Genomic DNA, 20179 nt, shown 5'->3' with positions numbered 1-20179 from the left:
GACAGCAAAGCTAGCGACATTGAGGGACATTGGATTACCTTGAATGTGGGCCTTGATAGGAGATGGTTAAAAGGTAGATTTCTAAATACTGTTCAACCAGATTTCAGTTTCATGGAGCTGCAAAACATGTCTTAAGAGAGGCTTTTTCCCTCCTTCGAGACACTGCATCTCTCTCTCTCTCCACCGGCGTCTGCTTTTCTTCTGAAACACTTTCATAATCAAGTGACTTTCCTTACGTGGGTGCCTGGGGACAGCGGGGATTTCTCTGAGGATGAGGAAAGTTACATATTGATTACTGTTGCTTGCAGCGTGTTTGCTCCAGAGCTAGCTTGCACAGACAGCTCTACAACACTGGACTTTACTGGCATTCACTGAAATATACATCGCACCGTGAGAAAACGCGCGCACGCACACGCACACACACACACACACACACATTCTCTCTCTCTCTCTCTCTCTCTCTCTCTCTCTCTCTCTCTCTCTCTCTCTCTCTCTCTCTCTCTCTCTCTCTCTCTCTCTCTCTCTCTCTCTCTCCCCCCCTCGGGCACGCGCACGCATGCGCGCTCACGCATCCACTCCGCACCTCCTTCAGATGAGTGCACCAGGAGTCAGAAAATCCGCAACTCCCTTGGCTCAGTGTTTGTGTGTGTAAGCTGACGATGGTTTTGGTGTGTGGACAAAAACGCATCAGGAAGCCCGCAGCTACCTCTCTCTGCAAAGTACACCGTGATCCCCACGCCAGGCTTTACATCCGATACCCCACAAGAAATCAAATCACTGTCAAACTTTTCTTTTTCTAGAGGAAGACACCCGAGTTGCTTCCCACCCTGTAACTAAGGACCAGGGCGACCAAGGCTCAGCCTTGGGCGCCGCCGCCGAGACTTAGCGCGGGCTCTGCGGGCCTTGAAGCTCCGGCGTCCGACTCAGCTAGTCAATGACTCTAAAGCGCTGGGGCTCCTGGCCCCGCCCCCGCCTGCCGTTTCTCCGCCTCCCATTGGGCGTGGGCCGAGAAGGCAGGGTTTGGCTCCCCACGCCGATTGGCTGGCAGAGAATCAGTATCAATGTTTAAGCGGCGGCGTGAGGTGAATAGAGTCAGTCAGCAAGAGACGCTGGGGAGAGAATCCGGACTGCAAGCCCGGCGGCTGCCGCAGCGAAGGAGGGCGGCTCGGAGACGCTACTCCAACTGTTGAATTGAATTTTCACCTTCCATTTCCTCCGCGTCTTGGCTGGCGGAGATGGATTTATTCGGTTTGAAACCTGCACGTCTTTCTCAGGCTTTGGGGTGATCCTGACAGGCACCGCATCAGACTGAAAGAGACCACTCGTGACAGAAAAAAAAAAAGGAGGAATTAAAAAAAAATCCTCCACAACAGACTGCACAATTAGCTATGCACACCGATGCTGGACTTTGTGAAAAGAGACCATTGGGAGGAAAATCTTGAACTGTGATCCTGGGCTAAGCTGTGAATCACTACTGGAAACGTGCCCCCAACCCCTAAGACTGAGAGATTTTGGGAGCATCTCACGCCTAACCAAGTGGAAAGGTTTTTTTTTTTTTAAACAAAACAAATAAATATTCGTAAGCAAAGCAGACGCCTTGTTTTGCAGAGCCTCGGACTCCGGCCGAAAGAGGTAGAGTAAAAGTACTCCTGGATTCATCTTTGCCTTCCTCCTCCCCCCCCACCCCCCGCTCTTTTTTCTGGTTTTCTCCCCCCAACCCCCGACGTGATTCCGGCTTTTTGTTTTTGTTTTTGTTTTTTGTTTGTTTTTCCTATTGAGTGAGTCAGAGAAAGCCTTAAGAAGAAGCCTCAACTAATGTCTGTGAAGGGAGGACCGTGAGGGGAGAGTGAATACGATTCGTTCCGCTGCTTCTGACTCATCCCGCAGATCAGAACACCTGCATTTCTGGATGTGTCATTCCCGTATACCGAGGCGTCTAAAGAAGCGGAAATAATGTGTAGATCAACCCGTGCCTAACCCCCGCTCGGAGGTGGAGGTAGTTTCCCCCGGGTGGGCGCCCTGGCAGAACCGCTGTGGCTGCAGCTCCTCACCCTCTCTCTGCCTTTCCCAAGTCGACCAGAGACCGTGAGAGCCAGACTGCAGAATGCATCACGCCAAGCCTTGATGTATTCCATCCACCCTACTCTCCAATTTAAAATAGTAATAATAATACCAAGGGGGAAAAGCCTACACTGTATTCTCTTCAAATAGTCACCACTCTTGTTCCTCGCCAAGGTTTTCCTTTCTAGATGAAAAGAACTGGGAGGCTGGGCCACTGGAAGGAGGTGCTGAATAGAAAGAAAAGAGAGCCACTTGACAGCCCAGCCCTGTGAATGCAGAGACTGTTTCCCTTCTAGCGAGAGACAGGGCGAGTGTGTGTGTGTGTGAGTGTGTGTTCGCGCGCGAGGACTGGGAGGGTAGCTCCCTCCTCCTTTCTAGTCCGCCCTCCCCTCCCCCTTCAAATCTGCACGTCTAACCATGAGTTGCCTGTTGATTTCCTTTCGCCTGGCAAGAGAAGCAAACTGGAATTAAACTGCAGGGAGAGGAGTCTTTGCTTGCAGGAAGAGGATGGGATGGTAGTGGCGGCTCCCCGCTTGGCGTAGAGACACTAGAGTGTTCTACGAACAGAGGCGGAGATATATCTCTCTATTTTTCTCCTCCCAATAGGCTCTCGGCGCAAATGCTGATCAGGCTGTGGCTTTCTTGATTTTGGGGGAGAACCTTCTCCGAGGAAGAGAGGGAGGAGCTTGGTAGGGGGAGGAAACTACAAATCGGGACACTTTTTTTTTTCCGCTGCATTTCCTCCTCTCCCTCTGGCTGCTCGGAAAGAAGAGAGAAAAAGAAGACAGAGAGAGAGAGAGAGAGAGAAAAATAATACTTGGCTCGGAAATGCAGTCCGCTGCCGCCGCCGCTGCCTAAGCCAGCAATGCAAGATTAGATCTTTAAATGCAGCAATACACCGCCTGAAAGCCGACCATTCTGCACAACGAGCAGACATTTCTCCGTGCGCCAGGGCAGCCTCAAATACACATATGTATCTGTGACTCTTTCTTCGTCCCTACTCATTCCCATCAATCTCATCACCCGAATAAGAGTAACTAAAGGGTTCCACTTTCTGATCTGCCTGGAGACACACCTCCTGAAGCCCTCCCCCACTCGATTTGAAGAGTATTCTGTAGGCTGCCGGAGGGAGTGGATTTTGCAGCGCCTAGCGGGAGTGAGGAAAACCCACCAATTCTTCAGCTCATTATCATCTCTTCCAGACTCGATTTCCTTTTTATCGCCAGCCTCCATCACGCAAGTTTGAACCTCCTGAAGTCCAGGCGGGAGAGACAAAGCCTTGGGCTTGCCCTCAGCCGCAGGGAGTCGCCGCCTTGCTCCGAGCTGCTGCAGCTTCGCTGCGCGGCTGCTTCTCTCCCAGTGCGAATGCTGTAGATCAACAGGTTCGGGCAACTTGAGCGGAATCAAGAGAGACTGCCTGGTGCCGCAGCCTGGGTGAGGAGGGAAGGAAGGACTCTCAGACTTGCGGCTCTCTCCGAGCTCCTACGCTCCGCCCCGGTTCCAGACTGGCGCGCACCCACAAGCTAGCACCTCCAGTCCGGCTGCTCCCGTTCTCACCCCACCGGTCTGGGATGTACCTTTCCATCTGTTGCTGCTTTCTTTTGTGGGCCCCTGCCCTGACACTCAAAAACCTCAACTACTCAGTGCCAGAGGAGCAAGGGGCCGGCACGGTAATAGGCAACATCGGCAAAGATGCCCGACTGCAGCCCGGGCTTCCGCCGGCTGAGCGCGGCAGCGGCAGCGGGAGGAGCAAGTCCGGCAGCTACCGGGTGCTGGAGAACTCCGCACCGCATCTGCTGGACGTGGACGCCGATAGCGGGCTCCTCTACACCAAACAGCGCATCGACCGTGAGTCCTTATGCCGCCACAATGCCAAGTGCCAGCTATCCCTAGAGGTGTTCGCTAACGACAAAGAGATTTGCATGATCAAGGTAGAGATCCAGGACATCAACGACAACGCTCCCTCTTTCCCCTCGGATCAGATAGAAATGGACATCTCAGAGAACGCGGCACCCGGCACCCGCTTCCCCCTTACAAGCGCACACGACCCAGACGCTGGCGAGAACGGACTCCGCACCTATCTGCTCACCCGCGATGATCACGGCCTCTTTGCACTGGACGTCAAGTCCCGCGGCGACGGCACCAAGTTCCCAGAGCTGGTCATCCAAAAGGCGTTGGACCGCGAGCTGCAGAACCACCACACTCTGGTGCTGACGGCCCTGGATGGCGGTGAGCCTCCACGCTCCGCCACCGTGCAGATCAATGTGAAGGTGATCGATTCCAATGACAACAGTCCAGTCTTCGAGGCTCCATCATACTTGGTGGAACTGCCCGAGAACGCTCCACTGGGTACCGTGGTCATTGATCTGAACGCCACCGATGCTGATGAAGGTCCCAACGGAGAAGTCCTTTACTCCTTCAGCAGCTATGTGCCCGACCGCGTGCGGGAGCTCTTCTCCATTGATCCTAAAACTGGCCTGATCCGCGTTAAGGGAAACCTGGACTATGAGGAGAATGGCATGTTGGAGATCGACGTGCAGGCCAGAGACCTAGGACCTAACCCCATCCCAGCCCACTGCAAGGTCACAGTCAAGCTTATCGACCGCAATGATAACGCGCCGTCCATTGGTTTCGTCTCCGTTCGCCAGGGGGCGCTGAGTGAGGCCGCCCCGCCTGGCACAGTCATCGCCCTAGTTCGGGTCACTGACCGGGACTCAGGCAAGAATGGGCAGCTTCAGTGTCGGGTTCTAGGTGGAGGAGGGACTGGAGGGGGAGGTGGCCTGGGGGGTCCCGGTTCGGTTCCCTTCAAGCTTGAAGAAAACTATGACAACTTCTATACCGTGGTGACTGACCGTCCGCTGGACCGAGAGACACAAGATGAGTACAATGTGACAATTGTGGCCCGGGACGGGGGCTCCCCTCCACTCAACTCCACCAAGTCGTTTGCTGTCAAGATTCTGGATGAGAATGACAACCCACCTCGATTCACCAAAGGACTGTACGTGCTTCAAGTCCATGAGAACAACATCCCAGGAGAATACCTCGGGTCAGTGCTCGCCCAGGACCCCGACCTGGGCCAAAATGGGACAGTGTCATACTCCATTCTCCCCTCACACATTGGTGATGTGTCCATTTACACCTATGTGTCCGTGAACCCCACTAACGGGGCCATCTATGCTCTACGTTCCTTTAACTATGAACAGACGAAGGCTTTTGAATTCAAGGTGCTGGCTAAGGACTCGGGGGCGCCAGCGCACTTGGAGAGCAACGCCACGGTGAGAGTGACGGTGTTAGACGTGAATGACAATGCTCCAGTGATTGTGCTTCCCACTCTACAGAACGACACAGCCGAGCTTCAGGTCCCGCGCAATGCTGGCCTGGGGTACCTGGTAAGCACGGTGCGCGCCCTGGACAGCGACTTTGGAGAGAGCGGGCGCCTCACCTATGAGATCGTGGATGGCAACGATGACCACCTGTTTGAGATCGATCCGTCCAGCGGCGAGATCCGCACGCTGCACCCCTTCTGGGAGGATGTAACCCCCGTGGTGGAGCTTGTGGTGAAGGTGACCGATCATGGCAAGCCCACCCTGTCCGCCGTGGCCAAACTTATCATTCGCTCAGTGAGCGGCTCCCTGCCTGAAGGGGTACCGCGAGTGAATGGTGAGCAGCACCACTGGGACATGTCGCTGCCTCTCATAGTGACACTGAGCACGATTTCGATCATCCTCCTAGCGGCCATGATCACCATCGCCGTCAAGTGTAAACGGGAAAACAAGGAGATTCGCACTTACAACTGCCGCATCGCTGAGTACAGCCACCCTCAGCTAGGCGGGGGGAAGGGCAAGAAGAAGAAAATCAACAAAAACGATATCATGCTGGTGCAGAGCGAGGTGGAGGAGAGGAACGCCATGAACGTCATGAACGTGGTGAGCAGTCCCTCCCTGGCCACCTCCCCTATGTACTTCGACTACCAAACCCGCCTGCCCCTCAGCTCGCCCCGGTCAGAGGTGATGTATCTTAAGCCAGCCTCCAACAACCTGACTGTCCCGCAGGGGCACGCAGGCTGCCACACCAGCTTCACCGGACAAGGGACTAATTCGAGCGAGGCCCCTGCCACTCGGATGTCCATAATTCAGGTAGGAGACTTTTAGAGTAAAGGGGACTTCACTTAAAAGCTCTTGCTGGTGCTGTCCTGAGACCTTTGGATAAGGGAAAGACAGATGGCCAGCAGTAATGTGTGTGGGTGGGGAATAGTTAACTGAAAATGGTTCACATCTTTGACCCTGTGTGCACACCATTTCCTATTCAGAATCCCTCCCGTGTAAATAGCTAAAACACATGCCACACCTCTGTTGCATTTTTAAAATTTATTTTTACACATTTTGAAGTGATAACAACAGTCAATATTTAAACTTTATTCTATCTGCAGAACTATATTTCATTTCATAAGAGGATTCCAGAGTAGAACAAAAAGAAAAAAAAAGTTAATTTTCTCTAATGAGTTTTACTTAATTAAAACATTTTATATTGATATGAAATTTATATTCCAAATTGGAGCTGACTTCTTTAGGGATGGAATAGTTACCAGGTCAGTATTCTAAAGTTGTGGATCAATTTGAACAAAGTTTCACCTTCTGATTCTTATATTTTTGAAAGTGTTCTAGGCATGTGAACCCCATTTATTCCTTAACTAAACTTTCAGCTGACGCTTTGGAAGTGTGACTCAAATCCTCATGTGCTTTGTGCAAGTTAGGCACAGTGACCAAAAAGAAAAAAAAAATCTTTGAAAAGAATTTCATTAGTTCCAGGTTTTCCTGTGAGCTTCCTGTAGTCACTAAGGGATAAAACGTCTACCCAATGTGTCATAAGGTCATTTTTTATGCTATTGATGGCAGGGAATTAAATTGCAGTGAATCCCACATGATTTCTTTCTTGAACAGGGCATATTTTTGTATCTACACATATTATCAAACATAAGGTGAAAACAAAACCATTGTCTAAAGCACAGACATTGATTCTTGCAAAGATGACCCTGCTCTGATGAGCCAGTAACCTTCTTGTTCTTTGATTCATTACTGTTATGTCACAGAAAAATATAATTCGTGGTTATCTTAATATTTAAAACACATGTTGTTACGAATTCCTCTGAATGAGCAGGTATTGAAGTTTGCAGCTGAGCATAACCAAAATTGACACTTGAGTGGGGAGTTTAGTTTAAAGTAAATGAAAAGTCATTGCCCATATTATTATGCTTTGACGAGCATGTCTCAGTAAAGTTACTATTGCTCAGATGGAGTGTTGAAGACCCATAGACCTTCTAATATAAACTACCCATGTCCTAATGCTAAGCAGAAAATATTTTCTATTACAGCATAGTGTCCATGTGAACAAGGCTCATGAAGTACACTGTGACTTACTATTAAAGTATAAATTCCATTTTATAGTATTCACTGTATATGAGTAATCATGTAATCATGGATTTAAAGTTTATATAAAACATGAGAAATTCTCAACCATAAAAACTTGGCTTCTAAAAAATGTCTTCCTGTAATTGTGTGAAACTGGTATTTATGAGCACTAATATTTCTATAGTGGGAATAATGATTAAATGTTTGTTTATAGATATGATGTAGTCATTTTGGAATTACAGATATTTTGTCCACCTGTCCTATATTTATGCCACTGACGAGGTTGTCATAAAAGGCTAATACTTAATCATCTACTTTAACAGTTGTGAGTTGAATTTTCATCTAGTTTCCAGCATTAAAAAAATTATAAAATTAAGTTGGTGCCGTAAAATTTTCAACACATCTGTCTTCTTAGAATACTGAAGAGCACTCTTGAATAAAATACCCAAAAACTTTGGAACTATGTTAGCCATATTGCCATTGAAGCAGGTCATTGGTAGTAAATCATAGTGGTGGGTCCTCACTAATAGTGAAACCCAAGCCAATAAAAATCACATACTACCCCAAATTCCCACAGTTTAAGCAGTAAGTGAAACACTATTTTTTTTATGTCAAAATATGTAACCCATTCCACTGAAGTACGAAATGGACTTTGGTTTAAGTTTGTAATTTTACCAAAGTGTCTCAGTTCCCTGTGTTACTTCTGTCTTTAAATTTTCTCAACCTAAACAGCTAACAGTTTTCCCTCATCTTCTTTCAGTCCTTGAAAAGATGAGATACAGAATTCAATAAGTTAATGTCCTTGCAAATGTACCATATTTCTCTGATATTTATTATAAAAACCATAATAAATTAACCGGTTGCTGCCCCTCTTCTCTTTCCCTCAACAACTGGGCTGCAACGAACATTGTGCACAAGTGGAATGAAGGGAGTCTGCAGGAATTCCATAATATTATATCAAGCTCATTTGTCAGCATTTGCATCATTCAGCCTGCAATGTAAATGTACTACTAATTTCACATCCCTTTCTTAAAGTAGATTTATTCCCCAAACCCAATTGGATCAACAGCTAGTAGCTCTGGTTCATCTTTATTTTTCAGTATCTTGCATAGTGTTTTGAAAGTACATAGTATATCTTTATAAATGGGTTAAACAAATTTTCATAATTGTGTTGTAATACCCATGTACAATAAGGAGATATGAAATATAGAAACTTTGGGGCTGTATGGCTCACATTACGGCTAAACTTAAAAGTGGTTTCAGTCTGAGAGTGATTTGATCTCAGGGCCCAAGGTTCATGCTTCAAGTTTTTGTTTTGTCTCAGATATATATTAACATAGATTCATGAAAGGAGATTTTATTTTTATTAAAACCTGTGAATCAAGCTATAAAATGTTTAGACAATAGATGTGTGACTGCAATATCTATAACTGCACAGGAATTATCCTACTACTTTGAAATTACAATGTGATATATTATTTATTTTAAGGTATAAATGTATTGAAGAATAGTAACAGATTTTGAAGAGGGTAAGGTAGTCTATCACATGAACATATAAGAACATTTACCAATGGAGACATTTCCATGTGTAATATTTTGTGTTGTGATGTAAAATATAACATGAATGTAGAAGTCTTTACTCATTCTGAAGAATAGCTGTTAATTATGGTTATCTAAGAGCAAGTTCACACTTGTAATATCACTAGGAAAGGGAAGGCAGAAGGTCAGTCAGAACCTCAAAGTCACTCTTGGTTAAACAGAGTGGCCAGCCTGAGATACATGAGCTCCTGTCTCAAGAAAACAAAGCAAAATAACAAATTAAGTTAAATCTCAGGCAACTCTCAACAGGTGTTCTCCATGAATCCTCATCGAGAAGACATATTGGGACACCCTGATGATTGATAGGATTTCCTGATTCTTTTTTGTTTTATTTTTTTTAAATATCTGTATTCGCCCACAATACCTACTGCAGTTTTAATATATCCTCATCTATGAAAGTGCATTAACCCAACAGAAAGATTTCCTAAAATAAAGTTTAAAAAAAAACTCATAGTTTTACAAATCTCCTTTAAAAATCATGTTCATTCACTTCAAAGTCCTGATGAAAAACAATATTTTTTAAAAATATGTTCATAAAGTTTATAACATAAATTTGCCAAATATGGGTTAAGCATGTTATTTTAAATATAAATCAAGTAAATAAGGATATAGCAAGTGCCTGGAGTAAAAGACACACATGAAAGTGAGATTGGACTGTAAAGGAGTAAGCTATCATGCACAAAGAGTTAAATGAATTTTAAAAAAGATGGAAGCTGAAGTGTCTTTAACAATGGTGTTATCCACAGTGTGTCTTTATTCTTGTTTCTCTAACATAGGAGTTTCTTGACTCTAGATACTTGTTCAGATGAGATCCCAAGACCTCAAATGATCGTTCATAGTCTATACTTTTATAAATTAATTAATTTCAGCAACAGATGCAGAGTATAAATATGCTTTAGAGTCACTTCAAGTTGTGGAGGTATTTTGCTACGTGTTTTCTGCTAAGAAGATGCCACTTGATTAGTCTCATGCACTCATCCTTCTTCACAAAATCCTTACTTATGAGGATTATGTTGAATTGATCAGGAAAGGGATGACGTTATCATCCTGCAAGTCTCCTGTGGCACTTTTCACCTTCCTTTCCTTTTTTTTTTTTTTTTTTTTTAATTTCCTCAAAGAGTATTCAAAACATAGGAGGATTAATTTCTACTTTAGTGTAATAAGTATGCAATATCAAACTTTTATTTTATTATGGATTAAAATTACTTGACAATCAAAATTCTAACTGAGTATTGGGAGTTTGAAATTTCTCTGGAGGAGATTATACATTTATTTTTAAGGTTCCAAACTTACTCTTAGTGTTCCTATTAAAATGCAAATATTGTTGTTAGTTAAATGTGCTTTTGTGGGGATTACCTCCAATGTAAACTTGTGAGCACTTCTGTATTTGACTACAAAGGAAAAAATACTATAAAACTAGAAGCTACATAATTTTATTTTTAGTATAGGTGACAAACAAGTTCTTCATGAATTACAAACTTTACCCAGTAGCCTCCCGATTTCAATAAAATTTCCAAAATAACAGCTAGGTGTTTCTTGATCAACCTCACACTGATATGAAAATTCTTTAGGTTTGTGCATTATAGAAACAGTATGGTTTTTAAAATATTACTTCACCTATATTGGAGAGTTATATTATTTCAATACAAAGAGTGATGTATTTCAATGCAAAGAGGGATTTTGAAACTACATTTTCAACATCTTTTCTTATAAAAAATTATATGTGATCAGAGGAAAAAAAGTGCCCTAAAACTCTTACCTCAACTTCTTAAACATAGTTACAAAATAGTTTATATTCCTTAAAACAGAAAATAGCCACTACTTAACCTTATTCACTCACAGAGAGTTCTATCTGGGAAGTCAGTGTTATAAAAATGTGTATCATTCACAGCTTTATAGTGCCTAGAAATAGCTTTATATGTGAATTTAAAATAATTACTTCTAAAATAACCCCCAAATGTCATCTCAGTTAAAAAAATTATGGTGTTTACATATTTAATGAGAAGACATCCAATATTTGGGGTGAATGTTTAGTGTTGTTTTTAAGTGCAGTATCTTACTGTAGTATAATAGAGACATCACTATTGTCAGGAATGAGATCTGAAATTTCTCACTGTGAGTGCTGCTCATGTAATATAGTGTAAGAGAGAAGCATACAGAAACATAGGTGTATAAGCTAAGAAACATATCTTAAGATTTCTAAAACTTAATAGAAATTGACTTGCATTCAGTAAAGTTGGCTCTGCCTATGCTTATTAGAATATAAAGAAATAAACATTTTAAAAAATGTAGTTATGTCCTAACCTATGTTTATATTTATCTGTGAATATTTTCAGTACCAAATATTTATGTAAACATACAAGCACAAACATCCCATTTTACAAATTTCAATTGAAAGCAAGTCACTTGTTAAAGTAAAACATATTTTCCTTTGAAAATATATTAAACTTAACGTAGACCTTACCTGGATTAAGGAAAATAAAAACAAATGTTAAGCAAGTGTTTGGTGCTTTGGGGACTGGTGGGATGGCTGGAATCATTAAAAACATATGGTGTAAGGTTGATGATGAAAGATCAGAAGTAAGAAGTTTCTACAGCTGGGCTCAGGCCTGTGAGGAAATGAATCTCAACTCCCTGATGCAGAGAAGTCTTGCAATACACTCAATAGTGGGTACATTCTTACAAATGCACTCACTAATTACTATATTAGTCATTGCTCTAGAATGTATTCCCCTAGGTAATACGTCTGTTTAATAAATCCCACAGGGCATTACCTTAAAGTCATATTTTAGTAAAGCATCAGTGAAGTGATTTCTTTGGATTAAATTCCTTCAACCAATGATGTATAATTGTGAGAGAATAGCATACAGTTCATTTTTTTCTTATCATTTTCAAGATAGAGTGACTTCTGCCACCCACTTACAAGACACTTTCGAAGTTCATCAGACCTACACTAATCTATTGTCAACCTACTTTAGTAAAGGAGACTTTGACATGAATTCCCTTCAATGGCAGCATACAGTATTTTACAGCAAGTCATAGCTTTCTCCGCTAGCTTTGACAGTGATGTATTGCTATCCTTTGGTCTCTGGAAATAAATCATCTATAATAAAGAAGTCCTTAATGGCATCAACATTCTCGCTGTGACTAAGCAGAAATGTGCTCCTGCTTCATTGCTACTGCAGAGAAATCAGTTCAGTATGTTTAAGGTGTAGTATAAAGAGAAAACTCATAGCAATGTATAAATGCAAGTTATGGTTTTATGGGAAGCACATTTCACTTACATGTATTCTGATAGACAATGAAATTGATTTTTGGGCAGTGCTTGAGATAATCTGTTGACATACATGTGACACAGAATTGTTTGTCTGTTCTGGTCATAGTGACATTCTGATTACTGGTATATGTAGGCCTTGAACTGGATCTGTTCCAGGCAGTTTTATTGTAGTGAAATGATTCTTATGGTTCATTGAGCATTTAGCATAACTATGCTGAATACAATTGGCAAGTTTGCATATATTTGTTCAAAAATAAAGCAGTTAAACAGTACAATTATGGGAAAATGAATCATGACAATAAAAGACTATTTAAGTTAACAAGCTTTGTGATCAAATGATAAATACAGGTTGGAGAAATGAAACTTTATATGTAACTAATCTACATAAATATACTTTGGTTTGATTAGAGGAGTAGAATATATTAAAATACTTAAATAATATTAAAAATGCATTTTACTCAAGCATTTTAAATTATTTTGATATCCATGTTATCTTATTTTTTTATATTCAAATTCTATGAAGTATTCTCATCAACCATATTAATGTTATATGAAATTGACACATGGCAAAGATAATTTCAAAGATCCTACTTTGTTCTAAAATATACTCTGCCTAAACAACATTTAATTCTTTTTAAATTTGTAATGTGTTTATTGATTTTTAATTACTGAAACACATTAAAGGGACCATTTAAATGACAATTTCTTGTTTACTTCCTTTATCAGCTAAAAGGAGTCTTTGTAGGGTTTCAAAGCCAAAGCTGTTAAAAGGAATTTCAAGTTTGACAGTATACATTTGCAATTGTTTGGCGGCTATTTACTGCTATGTGCAAACATCAGTTTTATGCTTATAAATTATGTTAATACATATGTAGATGCTAACTTTACAGTCAGAAAGTTCCCCGTGCTATTCTAGAGGCATTAACACTTAGAGGAAATTGAACCTGAGAACTGACTGAATAACTCAAATCCTTTAAATAATTATGATGTTTTTATACATATTTCTTTCATTTTATATTCTTATAATAGCTTAAAACATAGCTTGTATAACACATAAAACATGCATCCATCCATATTATTTCTTAATAACCTCTTAGTAATCATATAAATGCATAACATTTTAGTATCTTCCAGTGAAACTCAACACAAGTTAAAGTTTGATTGTATCCTAAATTTTGCTTTTTTGTATACATGTACAAAATGGAAACATACTGTTATTTTACATTATTTTACATTCAGGGATTAAAAGGATTACAAGCTTTCTTATTCTTATAATTCAAATCTAGATTATATTTTAAGCAAATTACTAAATTCATTTTTTAATGGTAAATATTCTCACTCATTTTCAAGTCTTGACACTATAGGTTTATCAACCTTTAAGGTATAATTTTGTTTTTTAAATCGTAGTTCTCAATATAAATAACTTTGCTAGAGCTCTTTCTTTTCAAATAGCTTATTTTATTTCCCTACACTAGGATTATTGTATGATTGAATGTACTGTATGTTATTTTATTTTTTTCTCCACAGTAGAAAAGTTGGATATAGAGTTAAGTTTCTTACAAAAAAAAAAAAAAAACCAAAATTAGCTACATGTCACTGTGTTTTTATTGACAGTGCTTTTATTTCGGTAGATGACATAAGATAACAAGAAGAAATTAGAATATTTAAGAAAACAGTTACCCATAAATTTATCAATAATTTACTTAAAAGAAAAATATTTTTACTTTCCTGTATTGGAAAGGAAGAGAACTAGCTTTTATTAAAGGACTTATTGTCCAGCTCAAGCCGTACATTCCTTAATGGTTCATGTTTTCATGACCATATCGCACAAATCTTCAGACAACTTTTTAAGTGTGTTGCTTTGATTTTTATAGTTAAATTGTGAAAAATAGAATAAAATATGATCTAAAGTTTAGTGATTTCTTTCTTGGGCCTCTCTTCCTTTGGACATACTGTCTTTGCTTTCTAGTTTATTTTGCAGTTTTTTTTATATATTTCAGGAAAGTTTACCCAAGATAAGCAATTTGCACCAACAACAAACATAAGAGGAATCATAACTCACCTGAAAAATGAGAAATCAACTCTGAATCTTTATTATCATTTTCATTGTAGCTGATTGAATGATTGAAGAAAATCATTGCCACACTGTGTCAAGCCAAAATATTTGGTTGTTTACTTTATTATTATTTGGGTCTTTTATATAGCTAGCTTTAAGTTGTAGTAACAATGGCCACCATTTTTTTTTTTTTTTTTTGTAAATTGCCCTCATATTGTAATCTGGCCTTATTTTAAAAATCTGTGATTAAAGAAGTCAAGTTTAGAGAGATTATATATATATATATATATATATATATATATATATATATATATTGAGGTTTATATAGGAAATGTGAAATTCCTCTGTAATTACAGAAAACAGTCAAATTATTCTATGGAATTAACTCAGAGTAATATCTACATATTGTTGAGAACAGATATGTATAAAAATAGCAAACAGTTCAGTATCAATTTATAGACTGACGTAAACATCTCTAACCTTGTATTTTTATGACACCACACCATGGTTAGTAATTATTAGCTGTGTTTAAGTCTTGACCTTCAGTAGAAAACTATTATTTTTCCCTAGATGATAACAAGTTTGGAAAGAAGATAACAATCCTTTAAAACAAACCAACAGTACAATTTTTAAAAGTTGTATTACACAAGGTCTGTTCTGAGATGTCGTCCTGATTCCAAATGCCTAAGTAGTGGAAAACAAAGAACTATGAGAAATACATTTAATATTTTTTCTTCTGATTTTGAGCAATAGACTTTTCATAATTTTTTTAGATAATGAAGACTATTACACAGTAATTTGGGTTAGAATACATGCCCAGTTCCCCATCTCAAAACCCAATTTGTTACCACCTGTGGCTATTTCTATTAAAAAAAAAAAGAAACATAATTACTATGAGTCTCAGCAGTCTTAGAGTAAATTTTTGCAATTACAATACCTCCCTTGGGCAGATGTGTGAAAATGGTAGATTAATTCCTGCCAGGATTTTTCTCTTCCTTGCCCGTTTTTAGGTTTGGTGTCTCATTCTTATTAGAATGAGTGTTTGCTCTGGGTAAAGGTTATGTCAGTGTTTCTGTAGTAAATCTCCAGAAATAAAGATCCACAAATCAGCCATTAAATTTTGCCATAGGCAAAAAACTGACATGTAACAACTCACCGAAGGAGTGGATACTGTTTTCCATTACTATTCTCCCTGGCCTGAGTTAAGTTTGAAGTAATACAGTAAGAATACTAGGCTAAGGCAAGAAACAGGACAAAAGCATATCTAAGTGAGTAGAAGCTGTAGAAATAATTTTACTTTCTGCTTGGTTCCAAAGCTACCTGAAGCCTAAGCTTTTAAAGAACGGATAATAAAGATATTAGGACTCGAGAATTAACAGCTTCTCCTTCCCGTCCATTTATTTTCTGTTGAGTGGTGGTGCTGCATAAATGCTGTTCTTGATGAAAAGCTAATCGCACTACACACAGCTAGTAGTTTCTTTCAAATTTCAACAGTGTTAAACATCTGGAGGACTGTTTCAGCTTCAGAATATTGAGATTCAGTTAATTTATCTTGTCTAGGTAGAATAGTTGAAGATAGGTAGCGCATCTCTCTTTTTATAGTTTATACTCGGTACGTTTTAAATAAGAGCAATAAGAATTCCTGTGTTTTTGCTGATACATTGCAAGTTCATAGAGAAAAGTAAGTGTTCAAGGATTGCAGTTTTTATTAGCATCAAGCTTCCTCAGTATTGCTTTATACTATATATAGTTTACATATATACACATACATATGCATATAGCATTCAAAGAGACAATGGTGTTGATTGTCATTTACTTAAATACTTTTTATTCTTTGCTGTGATTTACACAGCATTACAATTACATCACTCAGTTGTTATATAAATTTTCTAAAGCTGTCTAACCCAATTTTAAGAAATCAATATTTTACCACAGTCATTTTGTTTATATTTTGAGGTGCTTACATTCAAATACTTCCTTAAATAATTTTTAAGAAGATAAAGTATTGGTTAAACCATGAATACATATTTCTGTTTGTTGAGGTATAGTTTTAAGGTTTACCTCATTTGTACATGCTATTGGTCATGTGATAATATTAATAGAAAATTACATTGCCATTATCAAATATATATAAAATATACTCATACATGTGTTCACAAAATTCAGAATCTGTTTGGACTCTGTTAGTGCTAATGTAGTTTTTGTGCCTATACTAAAATAAGCATTTTGATCGATATCATGCTGCCTATTTTCCTATTGTTATTTAACTTACAGTCACAACCTACAGTTATTTGATTCATAACCATTAATCCAATGAATAAATAGTAAAATACTGTTAAAATTAAATCAAATTGTTTACTTTTATGCTATTTTAAAAACTTATTCTCATCTGAGTTCTATATGCAAGGCTCACTCATATCTAATGATAAACGGGCTTAATAGATTAAAAGTTGCAAGAAAATAAAATTTTCAAATCATATTAAACATGTATTCAGGGATGAGGGGTATTTTGATGGTAGAATAGCTTTGTACTATGCAAGGTCCTTGGTGTCACCCCTGAAAATGAAGAAAAAATGTCACGTATTTCTACTTAACTGGAGCATGGAGGCTATAAAGTAAAGGAATACTATAACAAGGAGCATAAATTATAATTTTTAAAGGTTTATGGTTTATTTACATTTTATGCAGAACACACACACACACTTCCTGAAAGATTAAATTCAATAGTGTTAAATACTGAATGAGGAGAGCCTGCAGATAGTGAACTCTCATTGCTGACATTTATGTCCCCACTCATCATAAACATTGTGATTCAAGTCTATCTATTAATTCATATTTTCAAATTGGCGTTTTGGAAGAAAGGCGCATTGACAGCCATCCTGCTGAATGCAGTGGATGCAGATATGGTAGATGTGGTAGGTGCCAGGATGGCAGCTTTCTTTGAAGGGCATTGAAGTAGGTGTTCTAGCAAACACTTCTGACCAGACACTGGGACTACTATAAAGTGTCCATGTTTTATTCATTTCTCTCCTCTAAGTCTTCTCCTTGAGACATTTTACATATATGTATATGGTCTTTTAAAAAGACTATTGCCAAAGCATTTTTATATCTTCAAATTCTAAATGATGTTAAGAGCCTTGAAAATTTTGCAACACAAGTTTTCAAGCATTTCTGAATCATTTCACAAGATCTGTCATTTAAATTTTGTCATCTACTTAACAGTGAAAACTTTTTTCAAATGTTTGAAATGTAACTTTTAAAACTCTTATGAAGAGCACGCCTGTGATCTTATTACTTGGAAGACATAAGCAAGCAGAGCACAAGATGTAGGCTAAGTTGAATTACATAAACAGACTATGTCTCAGGAAGCCAATGTTTGGACATGTCCTTCAAAGGTACAGGAGATTCCTACTGTGTCCAAGGTCTGAATTCCAATTCCTACCACAATGAAAAAAAGTATATAATAATGAGATAGGTGTAAGAAAACATTGCTTTTACTTTGTCCTGAACTCTCCAAAATACTTTCATCTTTGCCATGTTGGTCTTTATTTTCTGTGACTTTCCAGTGGAAATTATGTGTAAATGTATATATTCAAGTTCCTTGTATATTTATATCTGAAGGAATGCTTTCTACTTAAACTTCAGAAATATGTGGTGACAAAACTTGATAGTATTTATTGGCAAATTAGCTGAATTATGTTTAGATCTAGGATTGACATAGTTGGCTTTTCAGTGTGGAGATAAATATGAAGTGATTGCATTAAATATTTTCATGTATTTTGTTTTGAAATTACAGTTAAGGAGACAAGAAAACTTGGATTATTACTTAAAATAAACAGTGTCTCCAATTCTTTTAAATTCCAAAAATAAGTATATATTTTAAAAATAAAATGTTGATTTTTTTATATGAAAGAAATAAAAATGAAACTACAATACGAGTTCTTTTCTTCCTTCTGGCAGGCATGTACACTAAAAGATACAGCGAAGGCACTCCCTCTCACCTGTCACATGCTAAAAATTAAAAGTTTTCATTCAATTTTGCTTTTTAGTAAGCTTTCTGTTTAAAGCTATGGATCTTGCAAACAGACCAGTGAATTCAATTATCATGTAACAAAAGGAAGTTCATTTTAAATTTAGTCAAACATTCCTTATGTTTTTTTTTACTTGAAATTTCCCTTTGACTTTTAGTATGCCTAAGTTTGGTGTTTATGTTAAATATTCATTATGCTACTGCACAAATGAAATTTCCAAGAAGATATCCATTATTGAGAGATATTGTAGTCTGGGTTTAGCATTTCGGGATGGAGTATGACACGCTGAGAGGATGGGAGAAGGAAAGGATCACCGGTTCAGTGTTCCCCTGGAAATATGCTGGTTTAGGAAGTGGAGTATCATTTCACTTGGTTAATTGCAATAACCCATCATCTTGTTAGGAAATTAAGGTACACTCAACATGGTGCATGAAAGCATTGAACATCCAATCTTTTGCTTCCATTTCACTCATCTCCTCTCAGGAAATGTCATTAGAAATTTGAGCCCATGACCTTTAGTTTCCATTTTTGACTACAGAGCCAAAGCTGGTCTTTTCATATTGAGTGTTTTAAGATAATTTGGTGAGTGCTCTACTCTACACATTTCTAACCTAATTACTCTTTTTTTTTTTTTTTAAATTAAACTAAAGTCAAGCTTAATGGGCTGGTGTGTAGTTGACAAAGGGTCAACACAGTTGTTGAATCTTGAGTCTGGTGAAAAGCAGCTGATTTTCTACATCATTAAGGTTTCTGTAAACTAGGAACACTGCCCAAGTTGTGACTGCTACTTTATGACAGGCCTTGGCTTCTCATTAATTATTCTCAGCCTCCATGGCATCCTAAATTTATGTTTAAAATATCTAACTACATTGAAATTGCATGCTAAATTCTATGGAAATGAATGGGGTACCTATTTAGTAGTTCAGGTTTTTATGAGTGTTTTACACACCTTTGTCACTTTTTGTCAACATACGCATAATAGGAGAGAAACATTCTAGAATATTTTTGTATGTTCACTTAGAAGAGAGGAGCATGATAAAAAAAATATGTGCCTAGCATAAGTGAATTATGCAAATTGATGAAAATTTCTTGTCAACATCCATGCTCTCCTCTGCTCAGTGAAGTTCATGTATCTTGGAAAAGACTCATGATTAGACAGGTGTTTCTTTAGCCCCTGAGATCACATTTCTGAAATATTTATATAGTGGCTAGCCAGATGTACACAGTTTAACCTTGTAATCCTATTTCACAGCTTTTCTAAATACTTAGAAACTTGTTAAGTTAGAGGCTGATTGTTTTGGCAGCCTATTCCCATTAATAGGATTCAGATATTCCTTATTTACAAGCCTGTGCTGTTAATATAATCCAGTATATTAAATCACAGGGAAACAGGAGATTCTATCCAAGGGCTAATTGACATGGAAGCTTTTTCTAAAGCTTTTTAATTTGGATTTTATTGACTGCATAATATCAAGAAAACACAGTGCAAACGAAAGATATAAATGTTTGGATGCCATGCTGCTACCATTTCCGTGTGAAGTAGTTATTGCTCACATATCATGTACTCCTATCATAATCTTGATATAAGCCACATAAGACTAGGCATCTGCTCTTTAAAATATTCCTCTCAGCGTCCTCTCAATTGCAAAGCTTACTGTCATTTGACATGTGGAAGTATTTTAAATGCACTCATCTGGGTTTTTTTTAATGAATAGAGGCAATGCAGAGTAATGTAATAATGTGTCAT

At 38.7% G+C, this 20179-nt stretch overlaps 1 protein-coding gene and 1 long non-coding RNA gene across 7 annotated transcripts in view; one reads left to right on the top strand and one right to left on the bottom strand.

Moving 5' to 3' along the window:
* LOC143441665 (uncharacterized) overlaps nt 1-1091 on the bottom strand; it is a 127571-nt gene extending 126480 nt beyond the window's left edge. For all 3 annotated transcript variants that reach the window (XR_013109246.1, XR_013109247.1, XR_013109245.1), the window contains exons 1-2: nt 584-1091; nt 39-265 (exon numbers count right to left, since the gene is read on the bottom strand). This is a non-coding gene — a long non-coding RNA (uncharacterized LOC143441665). The remainder of the gene's footprint in view (nt 1-38; nt 266-583) is intronic.
* A 24-nt stretch (nt 1092-1115) lies between these two features.
* Pcdh17 (protocadherin 17) overlaps nt 1116-20179 on the top strand; it is an 87979-nt gene continuing 68915 nt past the window's right edge. For 2 of the 4 annotated variants that reach the window (XM_034499167.2, XM_076930676.1), the window contains exon 1: nt 1648-6197. In XM_034499167.2, the coding sequence (XP_034355058.1) occupies nt 3633-6197 (2565 nt within the window). In that variant the 5' untranslated portion in view covers nt 1648-3632. The other 2 variants (XM_076930675.1, XM_076930677.1) reach the window with 2 other exon arrangements.

This window comes from Arvicanthis niloticus, chromosome 3, assembly GCF_011762505.2.
Source record: "Arvicanthis niloticus isolate mArvNil1 chromosome 3, mArvNil1.pat.X, whole genome shotgun sequence".
Classification (NCBI taxonomy): domain Eukaryota; kingdom Metazoa; phylum Chordata; class Mammalia; order Rodentia; family Muridae; genus Arvicanthis; species Arvicanthis niloticus.
Note: the sequence above shows the minus strand (reverse complement) of the source record. Positions and strands in the feature narration are given on the sequence as shown.